This window comes from Alternaria metachromatica (genome assembly GCF_023757995.1).
Source record: "Alternaria metachromatica strain BMP 0045 chromosome Unknown scaffold_16, whole genome shotgun sequence".
NCBI classification, from domain to species: domain Eukaryota; kingdom Fungi; phylum Ascomycota; class Dothideomycetes; order Pleosporales; family Pleosporaceae; genus Alternaria; species Alternaria metachromatica.
Window position 1 is genome coordinate 315293 of NW_026055507.1, and position 26816 is coordinate 342108.

Here is a 26816-nt window from a genome sequence, read left to right on the forward strand (position 1 = left end):
TATTATTAATTAATTTATCTCTAGTAGTATTAACGCGTTCTAGAGCTTTCTAATAATACCTAGATATAATTATAATTTTTTTAGCTTTAAATACTTTAACTCTAATAATCTTTCTAATAATAACTAAATTACCTTTAATAGTCTAATCTTATAGTTACTAACTAAGTATAACCTAGAGTATAATAATACTTAATAGATACTTTCTAAATAGGTTTCTTTACTAAAGATCTACTACTTTAAATATATTAATAAAGTAAAGAATACTCTAAATAACGCTATAGTAGCTTATAAGTTTGCTATAATTATACTTTAAGCTAATAAAAGTAAACTTTTAAAGTAGCTACTATTTAGAAAAATAATATTAGTAATAATTATCTATAATTACTATAAAAAGTATAAGCTAGTATTAAAAAAACTTTAAAAGAACTAAAGCTTCTTCTAAATAAACTATAAATAGAGAAATAAGCTAAAGCTTAAAGATAAAGCCTAGTACTTTATAGTAGAAGTTCTCTATTATAACTATTCTTATAGTAGCGCTATAGAGGCTTTTCTTTATTATAGAAAGCGTAGTATTAATATTATTACTTAAATTTTATAGTAGTAGAGGTAGGCTAATACTATAATAAAGATTTATAAAGACCTACTTACTACTAGCTATAATCTAACTTATATTAATATTAAGAATAAAGTTATAAAGCTTTAGAGAGAGAAGCGTTATAGAAAGTCTAATATAGAGGTACTTCTTAATATTCTAAATACTTTTAAAGAAGAGAAAATAGGTAAGAAGTACTTCTTTATACTTAAATATAATTCTAGCTAGTATCTTTATTTACTATTCTTTATTTATTCTTTTACTTTTAATATAATTTAAAGTAACCTAGATATTATTATTATTAACACTATTATAGACTAGCCTTAGAGTTAGAATATACTAAGTGTTAATAGAATATTATAAGGCTTAGAACTTAAGAGGCTATATACAGAATCTAGAGGTTTATGTAGTAAGTCTAGACCTTACCTATACCTTCTCTATTCTAGCCTAGACTTAGGTAAAGCCTAAGACTATTATATACTCTTAAACTTACCTCTATTATATTAGTTAGAAAAGTAGTATAGTATTATAAAAAATACCTCTACACTAAAGTTATAGGCCTAATAAGTAACGCGTAGAAGTAAGTCTACGCGTATAGAGTTTTTAGACTATATAAAAATTTTACCTATATAACCTTTACTATACCTACGTATAAGATTACAACAACTTTAAACTATATCTAGACTAAAGTTGCATTATAATTTTTTGTAATTATAATATAGCTTTTATCTAAAGCCTTACTTATACTCTAATATAACTTACCTTTATTCTAACCTACTCTAAATTCTTTACTTTGTAACTTCTATACTTACCTCTTTTAAAAACTTATTAGTTCTAAACTACGTCTATACCTCTTATTATAAGGTTCTATATTATTCTTGCCTAGCTTATAGCTCTAGTGCTATTTACTTTAGCTAGTTTTCTTAACGCGCAAAATAGTAGCACTAGTATTACTACTACTAGCGCCTCTAGTAGCTAAGATCTAAGAAAGCTAACTAGTCTCTCTAGATATAGCTTCTTCTATAACTCTAAGGTAAGAGCTCTAATTAGGTCTAGACTATACTCTAACTAATGTATAATAGAGTAAGCAGCGCTATATAAACTAGTATAAAGTTAAGAGTAACTCTAATAACTCTAACTTTACTAAGGCTAACTCTAAAAATTATCTATATATTCTATATATTACGCTGCTCTTCTAGTTTAGAAAGTATAAGTATAAGCCTAGTACTAGTTTATTCTATTTAGGTTCTCTTAAGAGTCTAAACTATAAGCTAACTTCTTCTAGACTCTTTATATTCTTTTTACAGCTATTATAAGGCAAAGTGCGCTTTATATATACTTAAGTTCTCTATTAACTCTAAGCTACGCCGCGCGTTCTATAATTAGAACTACTATATTAAGTAGAGTACTAGACGCAGAAACGCCTATATTATAAATCTAGAGATGTATAGCACTATATAGCCTATAACTAGAACTATACTAAAGTTTGCGCTATGCTTTTACGTTCTCTACTGCTACTTTAAATTAACTCTCGCTATAGCTAAGTAAGGCTCTAGTCTAGCTATACCTTATAAACTCTCTACTTAACGCTAGTATAAGGCTTTGCGCCTATCTAATAACTAAATATCTCTATTTAATCTCTCTTAGAAGAATATAGTTATTTCTATAGTATCTAGTTGTAGCTTAAATAATTTAAATAATCTTACGTATTTTGTTAGCAGCGCTCTAAACGTTATTAGTAGTTAGTTTTAGTAGTAAAAGAATATATTTAGTAAAATTATAGTATAGGCTCTAACTTTCTCTACACTATCTATATATTAACTTTTATTAAAACTAACTTCTACCTAGCACGCTCTTAAAGTACTACTGCTAAGTAGACTATCTACTTCTAAGCAGCTCTAGTTTCTACTACTAAGCCTACTAAATTAATAACTAGCCTAAGAATAAATATAACTTAAATAATAAGAAGTATAGAGTCTCTACGCGCTGCGCTAACTACTATACTAATCTCTCTTATAACTACTCTTAAACTACTAAGAATACTACCTACTATAGTTACTATTATATTAATATCTAGCCTAGTACTATTTCTTTTCTAGACTTAAGCGCGTAAGCTTTCTTTGCTATACATAAGTAGCGCAGCACTTCTAGGCGTAGTACTTTAGTACCTATCTCTGCGCAGAATTCTCTAGCGTCTTATATAGATATAGTCTACTATAGCACTAAAGCCTGTAAGAACGTTAAGTAGAACTAGAATAAGCTAATAGAAGATTTTACTAAGTAGTCTAGTAACTCTAGACTAGCTCTAGACCCTGCTCTATCTACTAACCTCTCTACCTCTAACTAACTCTAGCGCTATATCTTAATATTATCTAGCTAGCCTACGTCTAACTCTAAGTCTAAGGCTAAATTAGAAGCCTACCTTTTCTAGATTCTGCTATTATTAACTTCTAGTAGTAACACTCTACGCTAAGACTCTATTAAGTAAGAAACCCCTCTACTACTATATAATAACTATTCTACGCACTACTATGTTAAAGACTAACTTATTCTAGAGCTACCTTTCTAGAGCTTTAGCTACGTCTAGAAGTAGCTTCTACCTAAGAAAAAGCCTTCTCTACTTAAGAAAGATCTAATTCTGCCTAAGAAGAACCTATAATAGTAGCTAGAGTAGAAGTTTTCTAAAATTAAGAAGAAGATTCTAGAGCCTAATAAGTAGTTTAATATAAGTAGTAGTCTTTCTAATAAGTAGATCTATTATAAAATAGAGAATAACTAAGTAGACTCTATATACCTTTAGTCTAGGTCTATATAGTGCCTATAGAGTTACTATTCTTAAGATTTATAGTGCGCACTAGATAGCGTAGACTAAAGGCTATTAAATTAACTTCTTTATTATAGGCCTAAGGCTAAATTAATTATGTACCTTTTCTTTTTTTATTATAATACACTAGTCTATTATAAAAACGCGCGTCTTTATATTTAGCTTTAAAATAATCTAGCACCTTAGTCTTAAAGAGTTTAAGTAGGTTAACCTATATTAGCGTAATATAGCTAGCCTACTTTACTAAGACCTTCTACTAGCTCTAACTAGAAGCGTTTTTTACCTATAAAACTTTCTCTACTATCTATTTACGCAAATTCTTATTGTTTTTATATAGGTCTACTACAGGCTCTAGTTATATATCTATTAGCAGCTAGCTTAGTAGAAAATCTACTACTACCTACTCTACTAGATCTACATAGACAGTTTTGTACAGGTTTCTAAGTAAGTCTAAGGTAACTATAAAAGAAGATAGTACTACTATTATAGCATACTTTACTTAGAGCTAGTCTAATTTCTTACTAGGCTAGTTTATCTTAATATTACGCATAGAGAACTACACTCTATTACTAACTTAGAATTACTTTATAAAGCAACGTAACTAGTTTATAGCCTTCTATTACTACTACTAGATAAAAATAATTATAGCTTAGGCTAGATTAAGCCTAGACTTTAGGTACTTTATAAACTAGACAGCGCAGCTCTTAGAGGTGTACGTAGACTTCTTCTAAAGTAGAACCTACTACAGCGTCTCTACTATATATCTATTAAGTAGTAGGTTTAGGCTAACCTCTATAACGCTTAAGTTATAGTTATTTAAGGTAAGTTAACACGCTAAAAGGTAATTAGGCTAGTTAGTCTATTTAAAGTTTACTATTATATATAGTACTACCTATACCTTCTAGTTTATACGCTCTATACCTCTATTAGTCTAGAGGTAGTACAACGTTAAGAGTAGCTAGTCTACCTTTATAAGCTTATATAAAATAGTCTAGAAAGCCTCTAACTAGTTAGAGCTATAGTCTATAATAAGAGCTAAGAAAAATCTATAGAAACGCTACTAGTAGTTATAGAATATCTACGCAATATAGTCTAAGGCTATAAAAGAAACTACTTCTAACTAGATAAATTTTAATAAGTAATCTATAATAACTAAAAGATACTATAGTAAGGTCTTATTATAGGCTAGTAGTTCTATTATAAAGTCTATTAAGATCTACTACTAGTACCTATCTACTACTAGAATAAGCTATAATAGCTCTTAGCGCTTCTTTTAAAAAAAGTAGGCAGCGTAGTAGTAGTAATTTCTAATATAACGCGTAATATTACTTAATATACTATTCTAGTAATAGTTTTAGCGTATATAGTAGAAAGTAACATTCTTCTCTAGATACTCTACTAGGCCTAACTTATAGGCTCTCTAGATTACTATTATAGTAAGTAGCTCTTAATTTAGTAGCTATAAAACGCTTCTCTAAAGTAGTATACTATATACGCTAATAGCGCAGTCTCTAATTTACTAAGTTATATTAGCCTTAAGTAGAAAGGCTCTTATATCTAGACAAACTACTCTCTACTTCTTAATATAGCTAAAATTCTCTACTAGTATAGTATTCTATAGGCTCTATATATAGAGGTTAAGAAACACTAAAGAGCCTAGTAAGAGTACATTCTCTACCTAGACCTAGGCTACATCTACTAAAATCTAGATAAGTATTATAACACGCGTTAACTAGCAGAAATTCTCTATATAGTCTTACTTATAGTAGCTTAATATATTAGAGCGCGCTATAAGGCGCCTAGGCTAATAACGCAATATATACTAGAATTTAGAGAAGTACTCTACTTAGTAATGCTATTACTTACTAAGGTCTTATATACTAGTAAAGTACTCTAGGTTCTTATAGTTAGTAAGAACCTTAAAAGGCTTATATACGCTAGTAAGCTTAGCTATCTATACCTTAAGGCAGTGTACTATAGTAAGCAACTTCTTATTATAAATAGTATAGTTACGCTTCTTACTTATAAAAGCTACTAAATAGTAAGTAACTAAGTATAGAATACCTCTAATATACTGCAAAAGACATCTCTCTAAAGCAACGCCTAAGTAGTCTATCTTAATAATTATTTAGTAAGAGAAGTTCTACTAACAAAGAATAGAGTCTATAATAAATACAGACTTTAACGTTTAGAAAGCCTAATTCTTCTCTAGTCTCTATTTAAACTAAGTAGCCTTTTCTATAAGTTAGTAGAGAAGAGTAGCTACCTTAGAGAAGTTAGAGACAAAGTTATAATAAAAGTTTATAAACCTAAGAAAACTACGCATACCTATTACTATTATAGGCGCTTGCTAGTTCTAGACTACCTAGAGCTTATCTAAGTCTAGACGTATAGCACGCTCTACCTTAATAACATAACTAAGGTAGTAGATCTTCTTTACTATAAATACGCTTTTCTTAAGATCTAGATTAAGTTAGGCATTACGCAGTAGAGTTAAGACCTATTTTACCTTAGTAAAGTAGTTAGCTCTACTTTCTCTAGAGTAGATTAGAATATTATTAAAGTACGCTGTTGCAAAATTGTCTAGTACTTTCTTTAGCGCACTATTAATATACTACTAGAAAAACGTAGGTATACTAGTTAAGCTAAAAGAGTAGATAAGCTACTTAAATAACCTAAATTAGGTATAGAACACTATTTTTACCTTATTACTATTAGCTATACACAGCTTATAAAATGTAGTATAAACATTAACTTTAGTAAACTAATAAGCCTCTAAAAGTATACGTAGCGTCTTCTTAATTAAGAGTAGTAAGTAGTAATTTATAACTATAATTTTATTAAAGCTATAGTAGTTAATATAGAAGCGCTAACCTCTAGAGGCCTTCTTTACTAGAAGAACTAGCAACCTAGTAGAGAAGAAGCTAGCCTAGATCTACCTCTTATTAAGCAGGTCTATAAGCTACGCGCGTAGCTCTAGTAGCTAATTATATAATATTAGATATAAAAGGCTTTATAGCGCGTTCTACTTGCAGCTACGCGCGTTTATAAATAAGTTAATATAATAATTAAGGCAGCTTTAGTAAGAGAGTAGCCTACTAGCCTTATTCTTATTAAAGAAGTTGTAAAACGCAGCTAACTTAGGTAGTAATTTACTTAGCTTAGGCTCTATAAAGAGTTAAATACCTTCTAATAAGAGGTAGAACTAACGTAGAGTATAGGTAAGAGTATAGATACTTATAATAAAAACTGCGCCTTTATACTTAGAAATACGCGCTCTATAACCTACTACCTTAGCTACCTTCTTAACACTAATTATTATAATCTCTAGCTACTCTAGAGCCTAATTGCACTTATATACTACTATCTCTCTAGTGTAATCTATAGTAAGAAGGCCTTATAAAACGTTAAGAATAACGCTCTTCTAGCGTATCTATAGCTTACCTAGAATAATATTATAATATAAGTTTAGAACTATATAGGTAATAAAGTAAGTTAGCTAACTATTAATATTACACTCTACTATAGCTAACTACAAGATAATAGAGTTCTATAAGAGACCTACTACTTAGCGCAGTAACTATAAAGTTAATTTAAGAAATTAGGTACTTACTCTTCTAGTAACTACCTTATTAATTGCGTAGAAATATTTACACTCTAAGTTAACTAACGCCTATACCTACTTAGTACTCTCTAGAAATAAAAATACTAAAAATAGGCTCTTATCTATAAACTAGCTAATATTAACTAAGTAAGTATTAAGGCTACGTATTAGCAACTTCTCTACTAATACAACTATAGTCTACCTCTAAGCTAGACTTTCTCTAAAGGTAGCTAGTTTTCTAAACGTACTCTCTCTTTATCTAAACTAACTAATTATATTATAATAGAGTGTATTATAGCTACGTTTAGGTATACTCTTATATAGTAGCCTGCGCGCCTATACTACGTATAGATACCTACTACCTTGCGCTTACTAAATATATCTATAGAAATCTAGTTCTTCTAGTTAGAAGCTAAATCTCTATAAGAGCCTCTAGACGTAGTATCTACTATCTCTACGTTTACTATGTAAACGTTACTATTATAGTTCTACTTTTAAGGTGCTATAAGTACAAAGTAATAGAGCTAAGACTTTTAGGTAGACTCTATCTCTACTATCTTAAGGTTAACTATAATAGCTTTATACGTAAGAACTATAGCGTTATAGTTAGTACATAATACGCTCTAGTTTATAGAGACCTTTCTTATATAATTATTTAAGGCGTTGTAAAGCTAGCCTAGCTTATACTTATTAGCCTAGTAGAGTCTATCTACTTACGCTAAAGTCTAGCTAAAGGTAATAAAGAATTTTATAAAGAACTAACGCTTTCTCTAGCGTAAGTAGTCTAGACGCACTAGAGCCTACTTCTTACTATAGACGTTACTATAGCAGAATAATAGGTAGTTAAGAAACTCTAGTAGATTTTAGGTACTATACCTACCTATCTTAAAGTATAGAGTAACCTACTACTAGACTATAAGTAATAGTTTAGCGTTAATAAATATAAACTACAACTTTCTATTCTCTAGAAACTCTTAGTCTATTGCTAGCTTATACTTAATTATTACCTTCTAAGCTTAGAAGTACGCTTTATTACCTCTAAAGCGCTTCTCTATCTAAAAAGGCCTACGCTTATCTACGCATATAAGTAGAAGAGAAGAAGAAAATAGAAAGTCTATACTAGCGCTAAAACTACTAATAGGCACCTCTATAGTAGAAGTAGCGTTTCTCTTTTATAAAGTATTACTAAAAGAGAGCGTAGTATTAAACTATATACTTAAGGCCTTAAGGCGTTAGGTAAAGTATTTATTCTAAACTTAGAGCGTCTAAAATAAGGTATAGTCTTCTACGTAGTCTTAGGTTAGTTATTATAGTTAGTTTAGAATTACTTATAGAGTTACGTTTTTAGCTATTTTTATTTCTTAAGCCTAGCTAGTCTATCTCTAAACTTATATATAGTGCGTAAGAAAGAAGCCTTATAAATATTATAAACTAGCCTTAGAGTTAGAATATACTAAGTATTAATAGAATATTATAAGGCTTAGAACTTAAGAGGCTATATACAAAATCTAGAGGTTTGTATAGTGTAAGGACATAGCCTCTATAAACTTTGTAGGTTTACTTAGAGCTATCTTCTTACTTTAACTTTAAATATCTCTATCTCTAAAGCTACTAGACTTTGCTAAAGCTACTAGACTCTACTAAAGCTACTAGACTCTGCTAAAGCTACTAGACTCTTTAAAAGAGATATTTACTACTACAAGCTAGTACTATCTAGTACTAGCTTCTACTAGCTTTCTCTCTCTCTTTCTATATAGATCTAGCTAGACTCTTTCTCTCTTAGATTCTACGTCTGCTATTCTTAACTCTAAATATAAGCTATCTTCTAACTAGCCTACCTCTCTGCGCGTAAAGTCTGCCTTACATAATAGTAGACCTTATAAGCATTTTTGCTTACTATAGACTTCTAGCCTTAATAAAAACAAGTAGCTTTTACTTGTTCTTAGTTATTGTGTAGAATTGCAGCTTTAGTTGCTAGCTCTTTGCTAAGTTTAGCGCCTTTAGATAGTAGAAAAGCGCGCTAAAATTTTAGCGCTCTAATTGCTGCTAGCGCAGGTTAGATTTAGACTCTATCTTAGTACGCTATTAGGTAGAAAAGAATAGCTCTCTTACTATAGAATAGCCTTTGCTACCTAACAGCCTAGAGCTACAGCCTTTGCTCTGCTTACCTACCTACCTTTACGCGCCTGCGCGCGCGCGCTCTATTTCTAGCTATAAACTTTTAAGTTTAGTAGGCTAGTAAATTTTAGAAATTTTACCTATTACGTAGACAGGCACTTACCTGCTGCTGCCTTAGGCCGCTCTACCTTCGCAGTTTAAGAACCTGCGCAATTAAAACTTACCTCTCTCTACCTACGCACTTAAATAGAACTCTTAACTAACTTTAACTCTATTCTAAGTTATCTCTTACAAAGTTACTACTAATTTTTCTATCTTTCTTAAAAGGTACCGCACGTAATAGCTAATACTAGTAATAAAGACAAGTTCTAGCGCAGCTACAGCGTTTCTGCGCAGCGCTAGGTGTTCTTTAATAGCCTTCTTTCTAAAGGTTATACTCGCGCTAAGACCTACTCTTAGTTCTATAGCTAGTTACGCGAAGCCTCTATAGTTTTCTACTTAGCTCTTTCTACTTCTAACTCTAAAGACTCTGCAGATACTAAATAGCCCGCTATTAAGGTTGCTAAGAAGCCTTAGCCTATTACTAAGGTTACTAAGAAGCCTTAGCCTATTATTAAGGTTGCTAAGAAGTCTTAGCCTAAGAGCTACAACCCCTTTTGCGGGCTTAACACTACTAGTTAAGCCTATTTTAGTTAACTCTCTTTTATTAAGTCTACTAGAGGGCTTTCTAGCTTTAACGCTACTAGCTAAGCGCTCTCTAACAAGTTTCTACCTTTAGAAATAGCTTTTAGAAAGCTACTTCTACTAGCTACTCTGCTCTACTACGTTAACTCTAGTATTAACGCAGCTTAGAACATTTAGAGTTATATAATTAAGTTACTAGATTTACCTACTAAAGTTCTAGATTCTAAACTTTTCTGCTCTTCTTCTCTGTTTCTAGACAAGAATACCTTATAAGCTAGCTACTCTAGCACTTTGCTCTCTTACTCTAAGCTAGAGGTTACTACTCTCTAGCTTTCTACTGCACCTAGCTATTCTAGTAAATAGCTTTTAGGTGTTAACAATCTATACACATTTTACCTACGTTCTGTAGAGGCTATCTAGAACTACCTTACTAAGTATATAGCTAAGTTTAATCTAGATAAGTAAACTTTTCTAAGCTTCTATTTTATGCACCTGCTAGAAGCTGCTAACCTATCTGCGTTTTTCGCTTTAGACTATAACTACCTAGCTACTCTTGCCTCTAGTCTCTTTTATACTCTAGCTAACTATACTTTAGAGTATTGCAATACTAAGAACTACTATACCTGCTTAAGCAAGGACTTTAAATTGCTTTAAAAGAACCTTAAGAACGTTTCTGCCTATTACTTCTACTTAATTACGCAGCTTAATAAAGAGCGTGTCTAGTATAACAACGCTGCTAATAACGCTAAGACCTAGCGGAAGCAGGCTACTAAGCTATTAGCTTTACTTACTAAGATAAAGAATACGCTAGATTTCGCCTAACGCGATACTCTTCTAGAAGAATAGGCGAATTTATAGCCCTTACAACTTTCTTTGTCTCTATTAGATAATTTACCTACTTAAATACTCTTAGTTATACCTGTTTCTACCTCTATAGAGGCTCTTCTAGATTTTACTCTTAAATTTCTACCTTTAATTATGCAACGTAGTAAACCCGCTTCTACTACCTAGCTTTCTTCTTTTACTTAGCTAGTATCTGCAGTTACTAAGAATAATAAATTTATTATTATTAAGAGTTAGGTAGTTATTCTTCTATCTACTCTTTGTAAAATAAAGCGTCTTGTAGATAATATGCAAGTCTACGTAGACGCTAATAATAGTAGTCTACCTAAGCTACGCCTCTTTAAGAGTAACTCTGTATTATTAAACTTATTTTTTTTAGGTATATTTACTTACTAGATAGCTAAGAGCAAGTAGTTCTAAGATTCTAAGACTTAGGCCTAATCTATCTACTAGTATACTAATAGATTAGCTTGTGTTGCTTTCTTTTCTCTAGAATTATAGTATAGCTATGCTTTCTCTACTAAGATAGAGTGCTTTCTTATTTTGTATTAGACCTAGAGCAACTCTAACCTCTTTACTGCGAACAAAAACAAGATGTTCTAGCTTTAGTACCTCTGTGTACCTGTTAACGTTTAGACTAACTCTAAGGCCTAGGCCTCTTTTAAAGTTAACTTTAGCATTTTAGCTATAGACCTTTACATTCTCTATAAGTTATATAGTATTAAGATTATAAGTAAGCTTCTGTTGCGCTACGCTAATTTTCTTAATATATTACCTTAGGCTACTTCTACGTTAGAGGCCTTCTATTAGCTTCTAGAGTCTATTATAGTCTATATACATAACTTTAATTATACTTCTAGAGCAGCTTTCTGTAAGCGCTTTTAGAATCGCGATCGCTGTAGTTCTACTACTGCTAACAACGCTACTATAGTAGAGGGTTCTAAGGCAAAAGACACTTCTGTGCGTTAAGGTATAGGTTAGCTAGACGCTACTAAGCTAACCTTCTTAAAGCCTCGCACTTCTAAGCTAGCTAATAATAAGCCTAAAGTTTATTTTACCTATTACTAGCCTAGTTATATTACCCGCGATTGCTCTAAGAAGCCTAAGAAAGAACTAGTTAAAGCTACTTAGTGTTAAGCTAGGTTTTTTCTAGAGCCTAACTATAGCAATAACTAGTTTAACCTTTCTAATGCAGAAGACGCTTCTAAATCTAATTTAGAAAACTACTAACTCTAGAAGGTAGACTACCTTCTAGAGTTAAACTACAGCTATAGCAAAACGCTCTAGCTAAGTTATTTATAGGCCTTACTACCTGTAATACTAGTGCGCTGCTTTAACAGACCTAGGTCTAGCAGTAGAAAGACTGCTACTTAACTCTAAGCTTTACACAATTTACTTTTGTGTCTACTACTAGCTCTAGCTATGTTGCCTTCTGTAATTTAGAATAGTTTGCTTTTTCTTTCTTTATTAGCTTTACTCTAGTAGTTTCTTATAGGTGTAAGACCTTAGCTAATAACAGCGTAGATAGCAATTTTGTTTTAAAGAAGTTTTTAAACTAAATCTGCGCCTTTACTTTAATTCTACTATTACAACTTATTATATATAAGAGCTATAATAGTAAGGCTGCTAAATTAATTACCTACTAGATTAAATTCTTTCTTAAAATAGACACCTACGTAGAACGCACAACCGCTTATATAGTAGAATCTTATAGTCTTTTTAATCTTGTACTTAGGTTTAAATAGAGGAGACTCTACTAACCTAAACTTAATTACTGTGTAGAAACAATTGAATTTACTAACTAGTACTATCGCTAGTTATGTTAGCTTACTAGGGTTGCACTATTAGTTGTTTGCAAGAAAAAGAAAATAGGCTCTATTAGCCCGCTAGATTTCTGTTATGCGCACAACCCTCTAGAAGTAGAAACTTCTTCTAACGCCTAGCCTTCTAGTTACGCTAGATAGAATTTTAGTTTAATAGACTATAGCATTACTATTAAGAATATAGAGCCTCTAATGCTGCTCTAGTTTTCTAGTTACGCAGAAGTTCTCTCTAAGCCTGTAGATTCTAAAGTGCTAACGCTGCTGCCTAAGCCTGCTTCTAAAATTAACGTTTAATAGGTTTTACTTAAGGCAATGCAAAAGCTATGTAAGAAGTAGAATTTAACTATTTACCTAATAGCTACTAGAGGGCTCTAGGACCCTTAATTTTAGCGCGCTGCAGTAAATAAAGACTATACTAAGTTTATAGGTACTTCTGCTAAGGTTACTCTTAAGAATATTCTAATACTAGAACTTTTTAAGAAATATACTAATTACATTCTAGTGTTTAATAAGGCTGCTGCGTCTTAGTTGCCTAAGCATTCTAAGCACAACTATAAGATTAAATTGCACTCTAGAGCTAAAATCTCTAATTATTATCTGCGCCTCTTCTCTAGCTAGTAAGAAAACGCTATCTAAGTATATGTTATTAAAATAGAAACAAAGGGATTTATTAGCTCTTGTAACTCTCCCGCCTGTAACTCTCTACTTATTATTAGTAAGTCTAACAGCGGTATTAGAGTGTATGTAGATTTCTAGAACCTTAACAACACTACTATTAAGAACTAGTACCTAATTCTCTTCTTCTGCGAGACTCTAGCTAAGCTAAACAAGGCTACTATTTTTTCTAAGTTTAATATTGTTTACGCTTTTTATTGCATTTAGATAAAACCTAGTTCTAAGTAGCTTATAGCTTTTACTACTTAAATAGGCACCTATAAGTATAAGATTATGCCTTTTAGCCTGTGCAACGCCCCCGCGACCTTTTAATAAGCTATTAATAGCGCACTCTTTAAATACTTAGATTAGTTCTGCACTACTTATCTAGATAATATTCTTATCTATTTAGAAACTATTAAAGAGTATGTTACCTACATTAAGAAAGTTTTAGCCTATCTAAAAGAACAAGGCTTTTATGTTAACTCTAAGAAATCTAAGTTTTATATAGATAGAGTTAAATTCTTAGAGATAATTATTACTAATAAGAGCGTAGAGATAGATCTGTCTAAGGTAGAGGCTATTTGTAACTAGGAGCAGCTATAGAACGCAAAGAAATTACTAGCTTTTCTTAGTTACATAGGCTTCTACTAGCAGTTTATTAAGCGCTACTTCTCTATTGCTCTCCTGCTTACTAAGTTAATTAAGGCTAAAGTTATACTAAACGTTAAGAATTCTAGCAGTAAAGCACGTACTATTTACAACCTACTAGTATAGACCTCTAAGTGTTAGAAAGCTTTTAACGCACTAAAAGCTGCCTTCTGTAAGAGTCTAGTGCTTTAATATTTTAACCTCTCTAAGCCTATCTATATTACTACTAATACATCTACGTAGGCTACTAGCGGGGTTATAAAGTAACTTAATAGTTAGAGCGTTCTACAACCTGTTGCTTTTTTCTCTAAGAAACACTTGTCTGTAGAATGTAACTATAATATCTACAATCTTAAGCTTATAGGAATTATCTAGGCATTTAAGAAATAAAAGTCTAAACTTATAAGTTCTAGCTACTCTATTGCAGTAGTAACTAACTATAAAAACCTAGAAATATTTATAACTACTAAGACGCTTACCTAACGTTAGGCCTACTAGTTCTTGTTTTTATTCTAGTTTAACTTTAAGATAACCTACGCACCTAGTATTAAAAATGTTAAAGCTAATACACTTAGTTGCTAACTCTAAGACGTTCTCTTAGACTCTAAAGATCTGCGTTATACTATTATCTTAATTATTCTAGAGCTAAAGACACTTTTACTAGGCATATAGCTAGCAATTACTACTACTCTTTATGCGCTAGCTTCTACTACACAATCTAATTTCTCTTTAAATCTAGAACAGCGGCATGTTCTTCGCATAGTTTTTACTAATAAGAACGCTGTTTTTAACAACTTAGATGCTTTACTACCTAAAGGCGCCTATAATTCTAATCTTCCTGCTTACAAAGATAACCTCTACTCTACTAAGAACCTTTTAGATGCTGCCTACAAGAACAACTCTATAGCCTAGTAAGCTTTTGCCGCTATTAATAGTTATAACACTAAACTTTCTAAATAGTTCTATAAAAACAGCTACTATTTTAGTGTAGCTAATCTTACCTTTATTAGTACTAGACGCAGCTGTTAAATTTTTATTAATTAAACTAGGCTTTATATCTCTAGAGACGCTAGACTTTAGAGGTAGATTTTTAATCTATGCTATAATTATAAAATCGCTAGTTATAAGAGTCTCTAGTCTACGCTTTATCTAATGTACAATCGCTACTACTAGCCTAAAATAAGCTAGTCTATTGCGTAGTATTGCAACGCTTATACTACTTGCAAACGCATAAAGAGCCTACAGAATAGAAAGTACAGCTACCTGTAGCCGCTTTCTATTCTCTATACCTAATAGTTAGACCTAACTATTAATTTTATTTAAGACCTGCCTCTATTCTGTCTTAATAGTAGAGAGTATTAAAATATTTTAGTTATTGTTAATTGCTTAACTAAACAAAAGCTCTTCTACTCTACTTATAGATAGACTACTCGCAAGGCCTTACGCTACTTTATAGATATATTTAAAAATTATAGGCTACCTCTTACTATTACATCTAATTATAGTACTAACTTTATAGCTCTATTTTAGAGGTATATCTACTAGAAGTTAAGAATTAAACGCGTTCTGTCTACTACTTACTACTCTAAGACAGACAGGCAAACTAAGCGCGCTAATTAGTCTCTTAAGACTTACCTGCGGCAATATATTAACTATACACAAGACAACTAGGCCGCCTAGCTTTATATTGCTAAGTTCTAGGCAAACAATATAGTTAATTTAAGTATTAGTATAACTCTATTTTTCGCGGACTTAGGCTACTACCTCTATAGTAGCGTCTACCTAGTTAAAGACATTAAAGCTAATCTCTCTCTACCTGCCTAGGACTAACAATTGCAGGCTAAGAAAATAATAAACTACTATAGTAACTTAGTAGCCTATTTAAAGAAATAACTTCTATAGTTGTAGCAAGAATAAAGTGCTTAAGCTAATTCTACTCGCTATATAGTTCTACTATACTCTATTAGCAATAAAGTCTATATAAGCACAACTAACTAGTAAACTAAGTAGTGTTCTAAGAAACTTACGCATTAATAGGCTAGCCTCTACGCAGTTACCTATATTATCTATAAAGGACGTGCGTACAAATTAAAGCTTTCTAATAAGATGCTTTAAAATAGTATATTTCTAGTCTTCTACCTCTAACTACTACGTCTATTAGCTACTAAGGCTCTTTCTAATTAAGCTTACGCTTAACTAGTTAGCGTAGAAGTAGTAGACAGCACTAGTAAGCATTATAAAGAGTAGCTTGTAGATTTATTTAAAGACGTAGCTCTGCTAGAAGCAAACAAGATCTAAGAAGAGTAGGCTTACCTTATTAAGTAGACTAATTTCTCTAAAGCTTTCTAGCACGTAGCTAGTAACTATCTTAGTTACTATAATGCTAAACTTTTCTACTAGAAATTCTCTAATAAGCCTAAACCTCCTAGCCTTAATATGCCTCTAGACTAGACCTCTCTACCTAAAGACATTAGTAATTAGAAGCCTAATTACGCTAGCAGTAACAAGATTTTAGCGTAAAAGCCTCTAAAGAGGCCTATGTACGCAAGAGGTAGAGGCTGCTTTTGCGCCTGCTACCTAAACTCTACGCTATTAATGTATGCTACACCTAATTGTTAAATAGCGCTGTAGTTAACTATTAATTGCTTAGTATCTCTGCCCTGCTATCTTAAGTCTTCTAGAATATAGCCTTAATTAAGACGCTATTTCTTATAAAGTGTAGAAACGTTATTTAGCTTAAATTTTGCGTTCTAGAGTTAGAGTAGTAGAAAATACCTTAGAGGTACGCTTTTTTGTATAAGAAACTGTATAGATATACGCACGCTTATATAAACTATAAGCTATATCTAAGAATTTTTAATATAGTTAAAATTTTAACTTTTTTCTTTGTTTTTTCTTTTCTTTTCTTTTACTATTAGCAGATCTAGCTAGAGGACTAGCTACGGCCTTTTTAAAGGGAGGGGCATATATAAGAACATAGCCTCTATAAACCTTGTAGGTTTACTTAGAGCTATCTTCTTACTTTAACTTTAAATATCTCTATTTCTAAAGCTACTAGACTTTGCTAAAGCTACTAGACTTTACTAAAGCTACTAGACTCTGCTAAAGCTACTAGACTTTTTAAAAGAGATATTTACTACTACAAGCTAGTACTATCTAGTACTAGCTTCTACTAGCTTTCTCTCTCTCTTTCTATATAGATCTAGCTAGACTCTTTCTCTCTTAGATTCTGCGTCTGCTATTCTTAACTCTAAATATAAGCTATCTTCTAACTAGCCTGCCTCTCTGCGCGTGAAGTCTGCCTTACATGTAGTAAGTCTAGACCTTACCTATACTTTCTCTATTCTAGCCTAGACTTAGGCAAAGCCTAAGACTATTACAAACACTACCTATAAAATAAACTAGTTTTAGATACTACTCTTTTACGCGTATAGGTAAATAGCTAGAAATAGTACTTTTAGTATTACTTTTAGTTTTATAAGTAGAGAAAATACTAATAAGTATATCTAGTAAGTTTTCTAGCTCTAGAAGCTCTTTAAATAGCTCTAAGTATTCTTTAGAATCTTTATTACTAACTATAAGACTACTCTAAAGAACTCTCTTTAAAGAGTATTTCTAGGTATATCTTACTATTTCTATCTCTAGTATATTAATTAGAATATCTAGAAGTAGACTATTTTTATCTAGAATATTTACTACTCTAAAGACTCTAAAGTAAAGAAGAAAATCTAAGTAAAATAAAATAAATTTATAGTAAGATAGAATAAGCTAGTAATCTAGCTAATCTAGAAGTAGTTCTAGAAGTGCTAAAGACTTTTATATTATAACTACTTAAAGTAAGCGTTACTTTTAAAGTATCTTAAAAATAAGTAGCTTTTTTAAGTAGCTAAATAGGTAGAGTACCTATACTAAGATCTCTTTAGTTTTAGTATAAAAGTAATATTAAAGATAGAGTTAGCTTATACTTAGCTAAAGAGTAGACTTATCTATAAGTCTTAGAGTTATCTTCTTTACGTTATTAAGAATCTCTATTAGATAATATAGAGTATTAGAAATAAGTATAATACTAGCTACTTAAATAATATAAATAAGGTTTTTATTAACGTTACTAGCTCTAAATTCTAGCTTCTTTATAAGTATATTTTCTACTTTACTCTTAAGAAAATTAAGTAGTAAGTTATTTTAGCTTCTACTCTTAAACCTAAGAAAATCTAGAACTATACGCACTTTTTTACTACTACTTATAAGCTTCTCTATAAGTACTTTATCTAGTTTAGAACTCTAGAGCTCTAGAAAAGCTAGCTAGAAGCTATCTTTTTAATACCTCTCTAGTTTATTAACTAGCATTAGTAGCTAGAACTACTAAGAGTAAGAGAGAAGCTTTCTATATATAATTTAGAGCTCTTCTATCTCTAGAATCTACTTTTAATACTATTAAGAAGAGAGAAGAAAGAAGTACCTATAAAGCTATTCTATTACCTAGTTAATACCTAAGAACTTTATAATCTTACTACTACTAAAAGAGTTTTAGTAACCTAGAAGCTTCTCTTATAGATACCTAAAGCTACCTAACTAAAAAAAAGAAAGAAGAAGAATATTCTACCTTTTTTATAGCCTTCTTCTACTACTTCTCTTATTAATAGAGCTCTTATAGCTACTTTTATAAATATAATAGACTTAAAAATTATCTAAAGAGTAAATAAAGTAGATAGAGTAGCTATTCTATAGCTTTACTACGTTTTCTAGCACTCTATATAGTATTCTAGTAGCTTCTATAACTTTTCTTATACCTAGAGAGTCTTTTTAAATGTTTACTAGCTTCTCTAGAATAGCTTTTAGCCTCTAGAATTTACCTAAACATAGCTCTATAATTATTCTAACTACTTACGCTATTTAGGCTAATAAAAGGCTTATATTTAGCCTATTTTATATTTAAAAGACGCTTTAGAGTATTAAAGTACTTAATTTAATTATATATAATTAATAGTAAATTCTCTAATTATAGGCGTCTTCTTTTCTATTTAAATTTGCTTTAAATTTAGACTATTTCTACTAAAGTAATATATATTTTTAGTATCTTTTAGCTAAATTTAGTTCTAAGACTTATAAAGTATTTACCTATATACTTATAATAATTCTCTAATATATTATACTAATATACTAAGTATATTAAGGTACTTAGAGGTAAGAGAGGTAAAGTAGACCTACTTTCTATATCTTAGAGAGAAGATTATAATATAATTTATACTAAATTCTTTATAATATAATAATACTATAACTAATTTTTTTTAAAATTTAACTATAGCTACTCTATATCTATATAATAAATATTTCTAAGTTTTAGAAAGATATAGCTATATTTAGAAGTTATAGTTAAAACTATAGTATTATAGTAGTTTAGGCCTAGAGCGCCTAAAATAGCGCTAAAATATAATATCTTTCTTAGAAGACCTAGCGGCTCTAGCTACTCTAATATATAATACTAAGAATACTTAAAAAATTAAGTTTTAACGTAGTAAGATTATAAAACTAACTCTTATATATATCTTTTATATAATAAAATATATAAAATTTACATAGAGTAGATATATACTAAAAAGTAGAGACTTAGAATAGTATAGAGCCTTCTTAGAGGCTCTAAATATAGACTTAACTAGAACAAATATCTTTTTAACTAGAATAAATATCCTCTGTTCTATCTACTACTAAGCTAGCACTAGAGTGTCAGCCTTAAGGATCGGTCCGGGCTATTTTGAGACGAGAGGGAAAGCTTAAGTCGGCAGGACGGGATAAAAAGGTGGGGTTGCAGCTTCAGGACTAGCGCGAACTGACAGCCAGCCCCGGAGGCTGTGCATCGTTTCTGCCTGCAATTATCCCTCGCGGTCAGGCGTGCCTCTTGTTGGGCGGACAAGCCTCGTCTCGTCATACGCACAGCTTACACGTTCCTTCACTCACTCTGCTCACTCTCTCTGTAGCCTCTCTCTCGCCACGCAATGAGAGGAGGGTACACGTCGACAGACACCACCAATTGATGCTCCTGTTGACTCCACTGAGCACCAGCCACACCTAAAACACAGACCGTAGATCACCCGAACGCGACCGTGATGGCTGAAGGGTCGATCAAGTCGAGGATAGCCGCGCTCAACCTCGAGGAGGTGCACACTCCTACACCGGGCGCCAAGCCGACCTACTCCTACGATGCTTCGACTGCAAAGAAGAAGCCACCGCCGCCGCCGCCCAGCGCGCGCCCTCCCGCCTACTCGCGCCAGACAGTCAACAACCCGCCCGTCCTGAGCAATGCGCCCACCTCCGCGCGACAACTCGGCAACCAGCCCATAGTAGTGAACGAATCCGAAAAACCAAAAGTTTCGCCCGCGCTGCCCCCTCGTCCGCCTCCGCGCAATGCCAGCACGCCTCGCCAAACGCCAACACTGCCTCCGCGCAAGGCATCCGAATCAAGCGTGCGAAGGCGCGAGTCTAATGAGTCAATTTCTACAATCGCGTCAGGCATATCAACGCTGTCATTGGGTTCTGTGAAGACGAATGGCTCAGGATATAGCAATGGAAGTACAGGCACGGTATATCAGGTCAGGGCTCCGGCCTATGACCCGTCAAAGCTGCCACCGCTGCCACCCAAGAAAGCACCCGAGGACCCTAGACAGAGCAAGGCGACTTTGAACGCTATGAAGAGCAAGAGGGATTATGTGTCTGCTCGGGAACTGCCCCCTCAGCTCAACACTCCCAGTAAGTAGACTACAGTTGGGGCACGCATCAAGAGCACTGCTAACACGATGCCGTGCAGACCTACCGGCAAGACCCTCTCTACCTCCTAGACAGTCCATCGTTCGCGAGCGATCACCTCAGCCTGTGCCAGCGCTGCCACAGAGGCAATCCTCAAACGACACCTCTCGAACAAACAAACTGATCGCACCACCGCCACCGCGACGGTCAGCGTTGGACATGGGCTTCAACAACAAGGCCACTACACCTCCACCTGTGCCTTCAACTCGTCCACCAGCAGTTACATCGGATTCAGCCCCGGCTCTTGGTGCACCACCACCTGTTCCCATGTCGTCGAGACCGAATCTCAGCGCCCTCATGGCTTCCAAACCGAAACCAGGTGCTGCTCCATCAAGTTGCCTGAAGTGTCGGGACTTCTCAGGTCCAGACAATCACGCTGCGCAGTTCCCTCGTACCCAACTTCCCAACTCAGACGTGGGCTGGCTTGCTCATCAACTATGCTCGCAGTTTCCCTCACCTACAGACAAGGCTCGAGCGATCTTCACCTGGCTTCATCACAACGTCGACTACGATACTCACTCGTTCTTCAACAACACGGTTATGCCTACTACACCCGAAAAGACAATTGCATCAGGTTTGGCAGTATGCGAAGGGTATGCCGGTCTGTTCGCTGCTCTGGCTCTGAAAGCTGGGTTGGAAGCTATGGTATGTTCCGGTGCGTGTAAGGGCTACGGTCACGCACCTTTGGAGCCTGGTCAACCTACACCACCTTATGAATCGACACATGCCTGGAACGCCGTCAAGATCGATAACGGTGAATGGAAGCTTATTGATCCCTGTTGGGGAGCTGGACACCTAGGGTGTAGTAAAAAGGGCGAAGGGTAAGCTTTTCGAGATGATACTTCTTTCCTGTTCACCACCCGTCGAACAAGGGCTAACATTCACTAGATACGTACGAGCCTTTGCTCCGCAGCATTTCGTCATGGACAACAACGAGTTCGGTTTGAAGCACTACCCCGGAGAAGCCTCTCACCAGTTCCGCACCGACGGACGCATCATGTCATACGAAGAGTTCATGCGACATGACGAGGGCGGGCGCCTCTTCCTCTGCGGCAATGGCATGAAGCTCCACGGCTTCGGCGAGCAAACATTTGAACCATCACAAGCCAGAATCAAAGTAAACGACCCCTACGCACCGGCAGTAGTCCGGTTCCAAATGTCATTCATCTGCCCGCACTGGGATCCCCAGATCAACGGAAAGGGTCCGCCCTACATTATGCTCCTAAGCGTTGCCGGCAGAGACGGCCGGAAGCCAGACTACAAGCCGTTGAACACCGACGGGCGCACTTGGTGGCTCGACTTTCCGCGCATGGACCTCGGTGCGCCGGGCCAGAAGATTTCGATTGTGGCCGTAACAGAATTTAATAAGAAGGACGCACGTGGGTTGAGCCTGGCTACTTGGAATAATAAGAGGGCATACTCGTGCATGTTTGGCAGTGTGGCCTCGTGGGTGCTTGTTTGATGCGGAGCTGGGAATGTCGCGTTATCTCAATCGAGGCGCACGCGACTTGCGCCTCGTGGTTGATGGAGCGCGATGAGATGGAACGATTGTATGGATACCCTGGACTTTTTGATTTGCTTTTAGGTGATGAGGCGGGCTTAGTTAGATGAAAACGCGTAATGAGCATGAGTTATTATTCCTTTCGTCTCCTTTTCATGTGTACGTCATTCCTGGGAAAGTTGAGCGCGTGCCTGGCTGGGTACTATGACAGAGAGAAGATACACCATAAGTCTAGATTGCTCTCACACATTCCACAAGATCCTGCATCTCAAGCTCTTGTAGTCTTTACCCCCTATCCGCTTTTGTTTGTTTTCTTCCATGTGCAGGGTACCTTGGCGCAACTTGTAACCGGGTGTCCCTTTTATGCTGAGCATGTGAAGACGGCCGTTGAGGCTAGACTGTGGCGGACGACTGCGTTAGCGCGAAAGCACGACCCGCGAAATAGTTAGGTTGGGGTTACAACGGACTCGGGATCACCGCTCCACCTCCAACACGTCCGATCTACCGCAAACATGGCGAGCGCTTTCGTCGGATTGTCGGTCGCCGTCACGCTGCAGTCTCCCCCAGGTGCTGTCGTCGTGGGCGTGGTCAGCGCCGTGGACCAGCAGACAGCTACACTCGTTCTCCAAGATGGTACACCGCAGCCAGAATTCGTGAATATGGGCATACGCTGACGTCTGCAGTCTTCTTCCCAAACTCGGGTCACCGTGTCGCTTCCTACACGGTAGAGGGACAAATGATTGCAGACATCAAGGTCAATCCGTCGCCGCCCGCTCCTCCCCAACCTCTGCCCACACGATCAGGCCCGCAGGCATACTCACACTCGCAGTATCCTCCAAACCATGCCCCGCGCCAGTCGCAGCACATGGGCCAACAATTTCCGCATCTTGTTAGCCAGCCGTCCGGGATCCCGCCTGCAGGCGCACCTGCCTACCAGAATGCTCGTCAAGCGCCTCGCCAGACCGCTCCTCAGCCAGCTCAATCCGCGCCGTTTGTCGATCCTGCGATTCTCAGTATGGGAAAGCGCACTTCTACCGCCCCTATCTTGGGTGGTCCTGTTTCCGCAACCCCCCAGGAAGCCCCTGCGACGCCTATAAAGCCCGTGGCTGCTGCGAGCGCGGCGGCTGTACCGAAGAACACGTCCTCGTTTGCAGGCCATGCGAAGCAACACAACGTCCGAAAGCCGAGTGCTGCGACTTTGGAAGGTCCATTCTCGTCCCTGGATATTGCAGATGCCGAGGAGGCGGACAGTGAGGCGCGAACAGCACAGGTGAATGCGCGAAGGGCAAGCATCACCAAGACCAGGACCGGCAAGCCTATGGATGACCCCAGCCCGCAGAAGAACGACGACAATGGCAAGAAGACTCGAAGAGGGGGCAAGTCTCGTAAGAAGGAACTTGCCGCTCAAGAGAGGAAGAACGGTGACGTTGAGGCGGTCAAGAAAGGGTATGTGGGATTCTGGATTCCATGTCTCTTGTCGCATATTCAAGAGCTAACATATACTAGCAAAAGCAATGGTTGGAGAAACACTCCCATGCTACAAGCCGCCGAACAGCCCCAAACGAGAACCCCTGGAGTCATCGGCGGCAGAGTCGGTCTCGCAGCGGCGAACGCGTCGAATCGCAAAACGAAACGGCAACAGGCGCTCGAAGCTACGAACGGCTGGGCTACGGAAGACGCGACCGATATCCAGGACATGCCTGAGTTCGACTTCCAGAGTAACCTCTCGAAGTTTGACAAGCGTACGGTGTTCAATCAGATTAGGAACGAGGACACCACTGCAGACGAGGATCGCCTGGTCAGCTTCAATCGCTTGGCAAGACCTGGTACACACGGCGGAAAGAACCTTCATCCTACGGAAAACGTGTTGGATCGGAAGCTGAAAAGCACGACCAACACAAGCTCTGAGGAGGAAGAGGAGGACTTTGGCAGCGGACGTAACTCTAGGCGGGCAATGTCCAGGGCTTCGGTCAAGATGGCACCAACAAGGCAAGGCAGCGTACAGGCCGATATGGATATGATGGGCTCAGGCGTGTTGCCGCGCACCAATCGCTCGTTCATCAACCGACCCTACACGTCCTCACATGCTACCGGTAGCCCCAGACCAGGCCGCGTTGCTTCACCCCCAGAGTCGCCTATCGAGTCTAGCGCTAAGGGCTGCTTACGACTGGTGTCTAACAACCGCAAGTGTTTCGCTATTACTCCCGGCGCTATGCTTGCAGTTGAAGAAACTGCCGAGGTGGACTTTGGCCTCAACGAAGACATCATGGCAGAGAACTCAGGACGAGGTATCGCAGAAGTTGCTCTGACCGCTATAAATCCCGGAGGCATGCGTCTTTCGCGCGCCAATCCAAATGCCAACCCCGTTATCGTAGTCCTCGCAGGCAACCACCGCGGAGGCGCACGCGCAGTAGCAGCAGCACGGCACCTCGCCCAACGCGGGCCAAAAGTTATGGTCGCCCTCCTCGGCTTCGAACGCAACGCAGACTGGGACAAGGACATACGCCGCCAAGTCGAGCTCTTCCGCAAATTCGGCGGCACCGTCCGCTCCTGGAACGCGACTGAAGAAGCTCTAAAGCGACTTCAAGCACCACCGGAACTAATTATTGATGCTCTGCTCGGCCGCCACAAAGAATTTGAAGCTCTTGGCGACCAAGACCAACGCGTTGTACTCAATATCGTCGGCTGGGCCAATAAATCGCGAGCCGCGTGTCTCGCTGTCGAAACACCATCTGGAGTCGGCGGCTCTACGGGCGAAGTCTCCATCTTAGAAGGCGAGCCCCTCGAAGTCCGCGCAAAGTACATCGTTTGTCTCGGTGCACCACGGACCGGTCTTGTCAAAGCCCTTCAAAACGGCTCTGGACGCGATCCTCAGTGGCTTATCTGGATTGTGGACATTGGCGTTAATCGTCCTTGGCGCAACGCTGGTATCAGTGGCGGGAAGGGGATCAAGTTCGGTGAGCAATGGGTTGTGCAGGCGGTGTTTGAAGAGCCTGGTGGTATACCGGGGGCTTAGGATACCGAGGTATTACCAGCTGAAGAAACAGAAGAACCCGAGCGGAGCCCAGCAGAGCGAGAGCGAAGACGAAAGCATTATTTTGCGACGCAAACTAAAAGACTTATGGGGATGCAGTGGAGGAGTGGGTTTGACTGAGTGCGGGCGGAGATGGAATGGGTTGTTTTTGCATTGCGTGGGCGTTTGAGGTATTGATATGCGGGAGGGCTTTGGATGCTCTTTTGCTTGCATTCGGGGTTGGGGATAGGATGAATTAACGGATTATGGGCTGGGATGGGATGGGGATACCAAAAGCTAGATATCGTTGAGTAGGGAATGGCCTAGAGGCAGTGGTGTGCGTGGTTCAGCATGCTACGGTAATACATTACTTTGAAGAAGTACGTGTTGATCATCTATATCAAACGCATCTGTTTGGCCAACTGCGCCCTATCACGGTCCAGTCTAGCAACAAACCCACAAACCCTCCTCACGAGATCCTGGACTACCTCCTCCGGATCCCCATCAAGATTATGATGTGCACCCAGTATCACACCACCATCAACATCATCCACAACACCGCCGCCTTCCCGTATTATGCGCGTCCAGCGCTTGAGTAGGGCTGCTCGGTCGATGCTGGCCGGGACGTATGGGTCGTCGGATCCGAGGAGGAAGCATACCGGCGTACTCTTTGGTATCGTGCCAAATGTAGTCGCGAAGTGTCCGTCTGAGAAGTCGCTGGAGAAGTAGTCGTCATCGCCGCCTTTGGCGAGGAGGGAGTATGCGCGGTAGGCGTTGAGTGGGCCGCCCATGTCTTTGAAGACGGGATTGCTTTCTGGCGATAAGACTTCCTCGCCTTTGCCTGCGTCAACCAAGTCCTTCGCTATCGTAATCGCATCTTGTAGTTGTTTTCTTCCCTCTTCATAACTGTAGTAATCTTCCCAAGCTTCCCTATCACTTACACCACCTTGAAGGATTATACCATCCACTGCCTCTCTCTCCTTCTTCCCTTCCCCTAGTAAATACTCCATGATATCCTGACACCCCGTCGAATGTCCCATAAGCACAACTTTCTTCCCCGGCCGCAGCTTCTTGAAGTAAGACACGCATTCGCCTAATTCCTTTGCGTCGCGCATCAGGCTACCGGTGCCCCAGCCGCTGTAGGAGGAGGTGATGAGGACTTCGGCGAGTGACCAGGTCGGTGGGAGGGAGGACGCGATAAGCGAGGGGTAGGGAACGGTGAGGAGACCGTCTGTTAGGCCGCCTATCCAGAGGATGGTGTTGTAGGAGGACGACGGGTGAGTGGAGGCGTGTTCAAAGGCGATGAGACCTTTGGTGTATTTGTGGGCGGTGCCGGGGTGCGCCATCTTCGCGTTGATGGTATTGTATAGTAGATGGACGCGGAGTTGGGGATCTCGAATTGACGATTTTGTGGTTTACCAACGCGACGTGGGAACTTGGAGATGAGACGAATGGTGTGAGGACGCGATGGCTGAAGCTCGACGCGACGGGTTGGTGGGGGTGTAGATCAGAATCTTATCAGATGGTGGGGTAGCTTCGAAGCGTCCATGCCGAATATACTCCGCAAGCCCCGACTGCCCTTCCAGTCTGGCAGCCATGCACATAGCTCTTGCTTTCCCATTCTCTCATCGTGGTATTCAGCCCAGTTCAAGCCGAGCCGGGTCGCCTTGGTCCTTCGTGACTTTCAATTGCCGCTTTCGAAGATGCG

General features: G+C 37.5%; 3 protein-coding genes across 3 annotated transcripts; 2 read left to right on the forward strand and 1 right to left on the reverse strand.

Moving 5' to 3' along the window:
• Nucleotides 1-19897: 19897 nt before the first annotated feature.
• Nucleotides 19898-22056, forward strand: J4E83_006884 (uncharacterized protein; the record flags this gene model as incomplete). The annotated part of the gene is made up of 3 exons (XM_049333793.1): nucleotides 19898-20537; nucleotides 20596-21415; nucleotides 21483-22056. 3 exons carry the CDS (start codon nucleotides 19898-19900, stop codon nucleotides 22054-22056), a joined length of 2034 nt encoding a protein of 677 aa, XP_049187049.1.
• A 551-nt stretch (nucleotides 22057-22607) lies between these two features.
• Nucleotides 22608-25111, forward strand: J4E83_006885 (uncharacterized protein; the record flags this gene model as incomplete). Its single annotated transcript, XM_049333794.1, has 3 exons — nucleotides 22608-22728; nucleotides 22779-23541; nucleotides 23602-25111. 3 exons carry the CDS (start codon nucleotides 22608-22610, stop codon nucleotides 25109-25111), a joined length of 2394 nt encoding a protein of 797 aa, XP_049187050.1.
• A 392-nt stretch (nucleotides 25112-25503) lies between these two features.
• On the reverse strand, nucleotides 25504-26454 carry J4E83_006886 (uncharacterized protein; the record flags this gene model as incomplete). The annotated part of the gene is made up of 1 exon (XM_049333795.1): nucleotides 25504-26454. The coding sequence occupies one exon, from the start codon at nucleotides 26452-26454 to the stop codon at nucleotides 25504-25506; it is 951 nt and encodes a 316-aa protein (XP_049187051.1).
• Nucleotides 26455-26816: the final 362 nt, after the last annotated feature.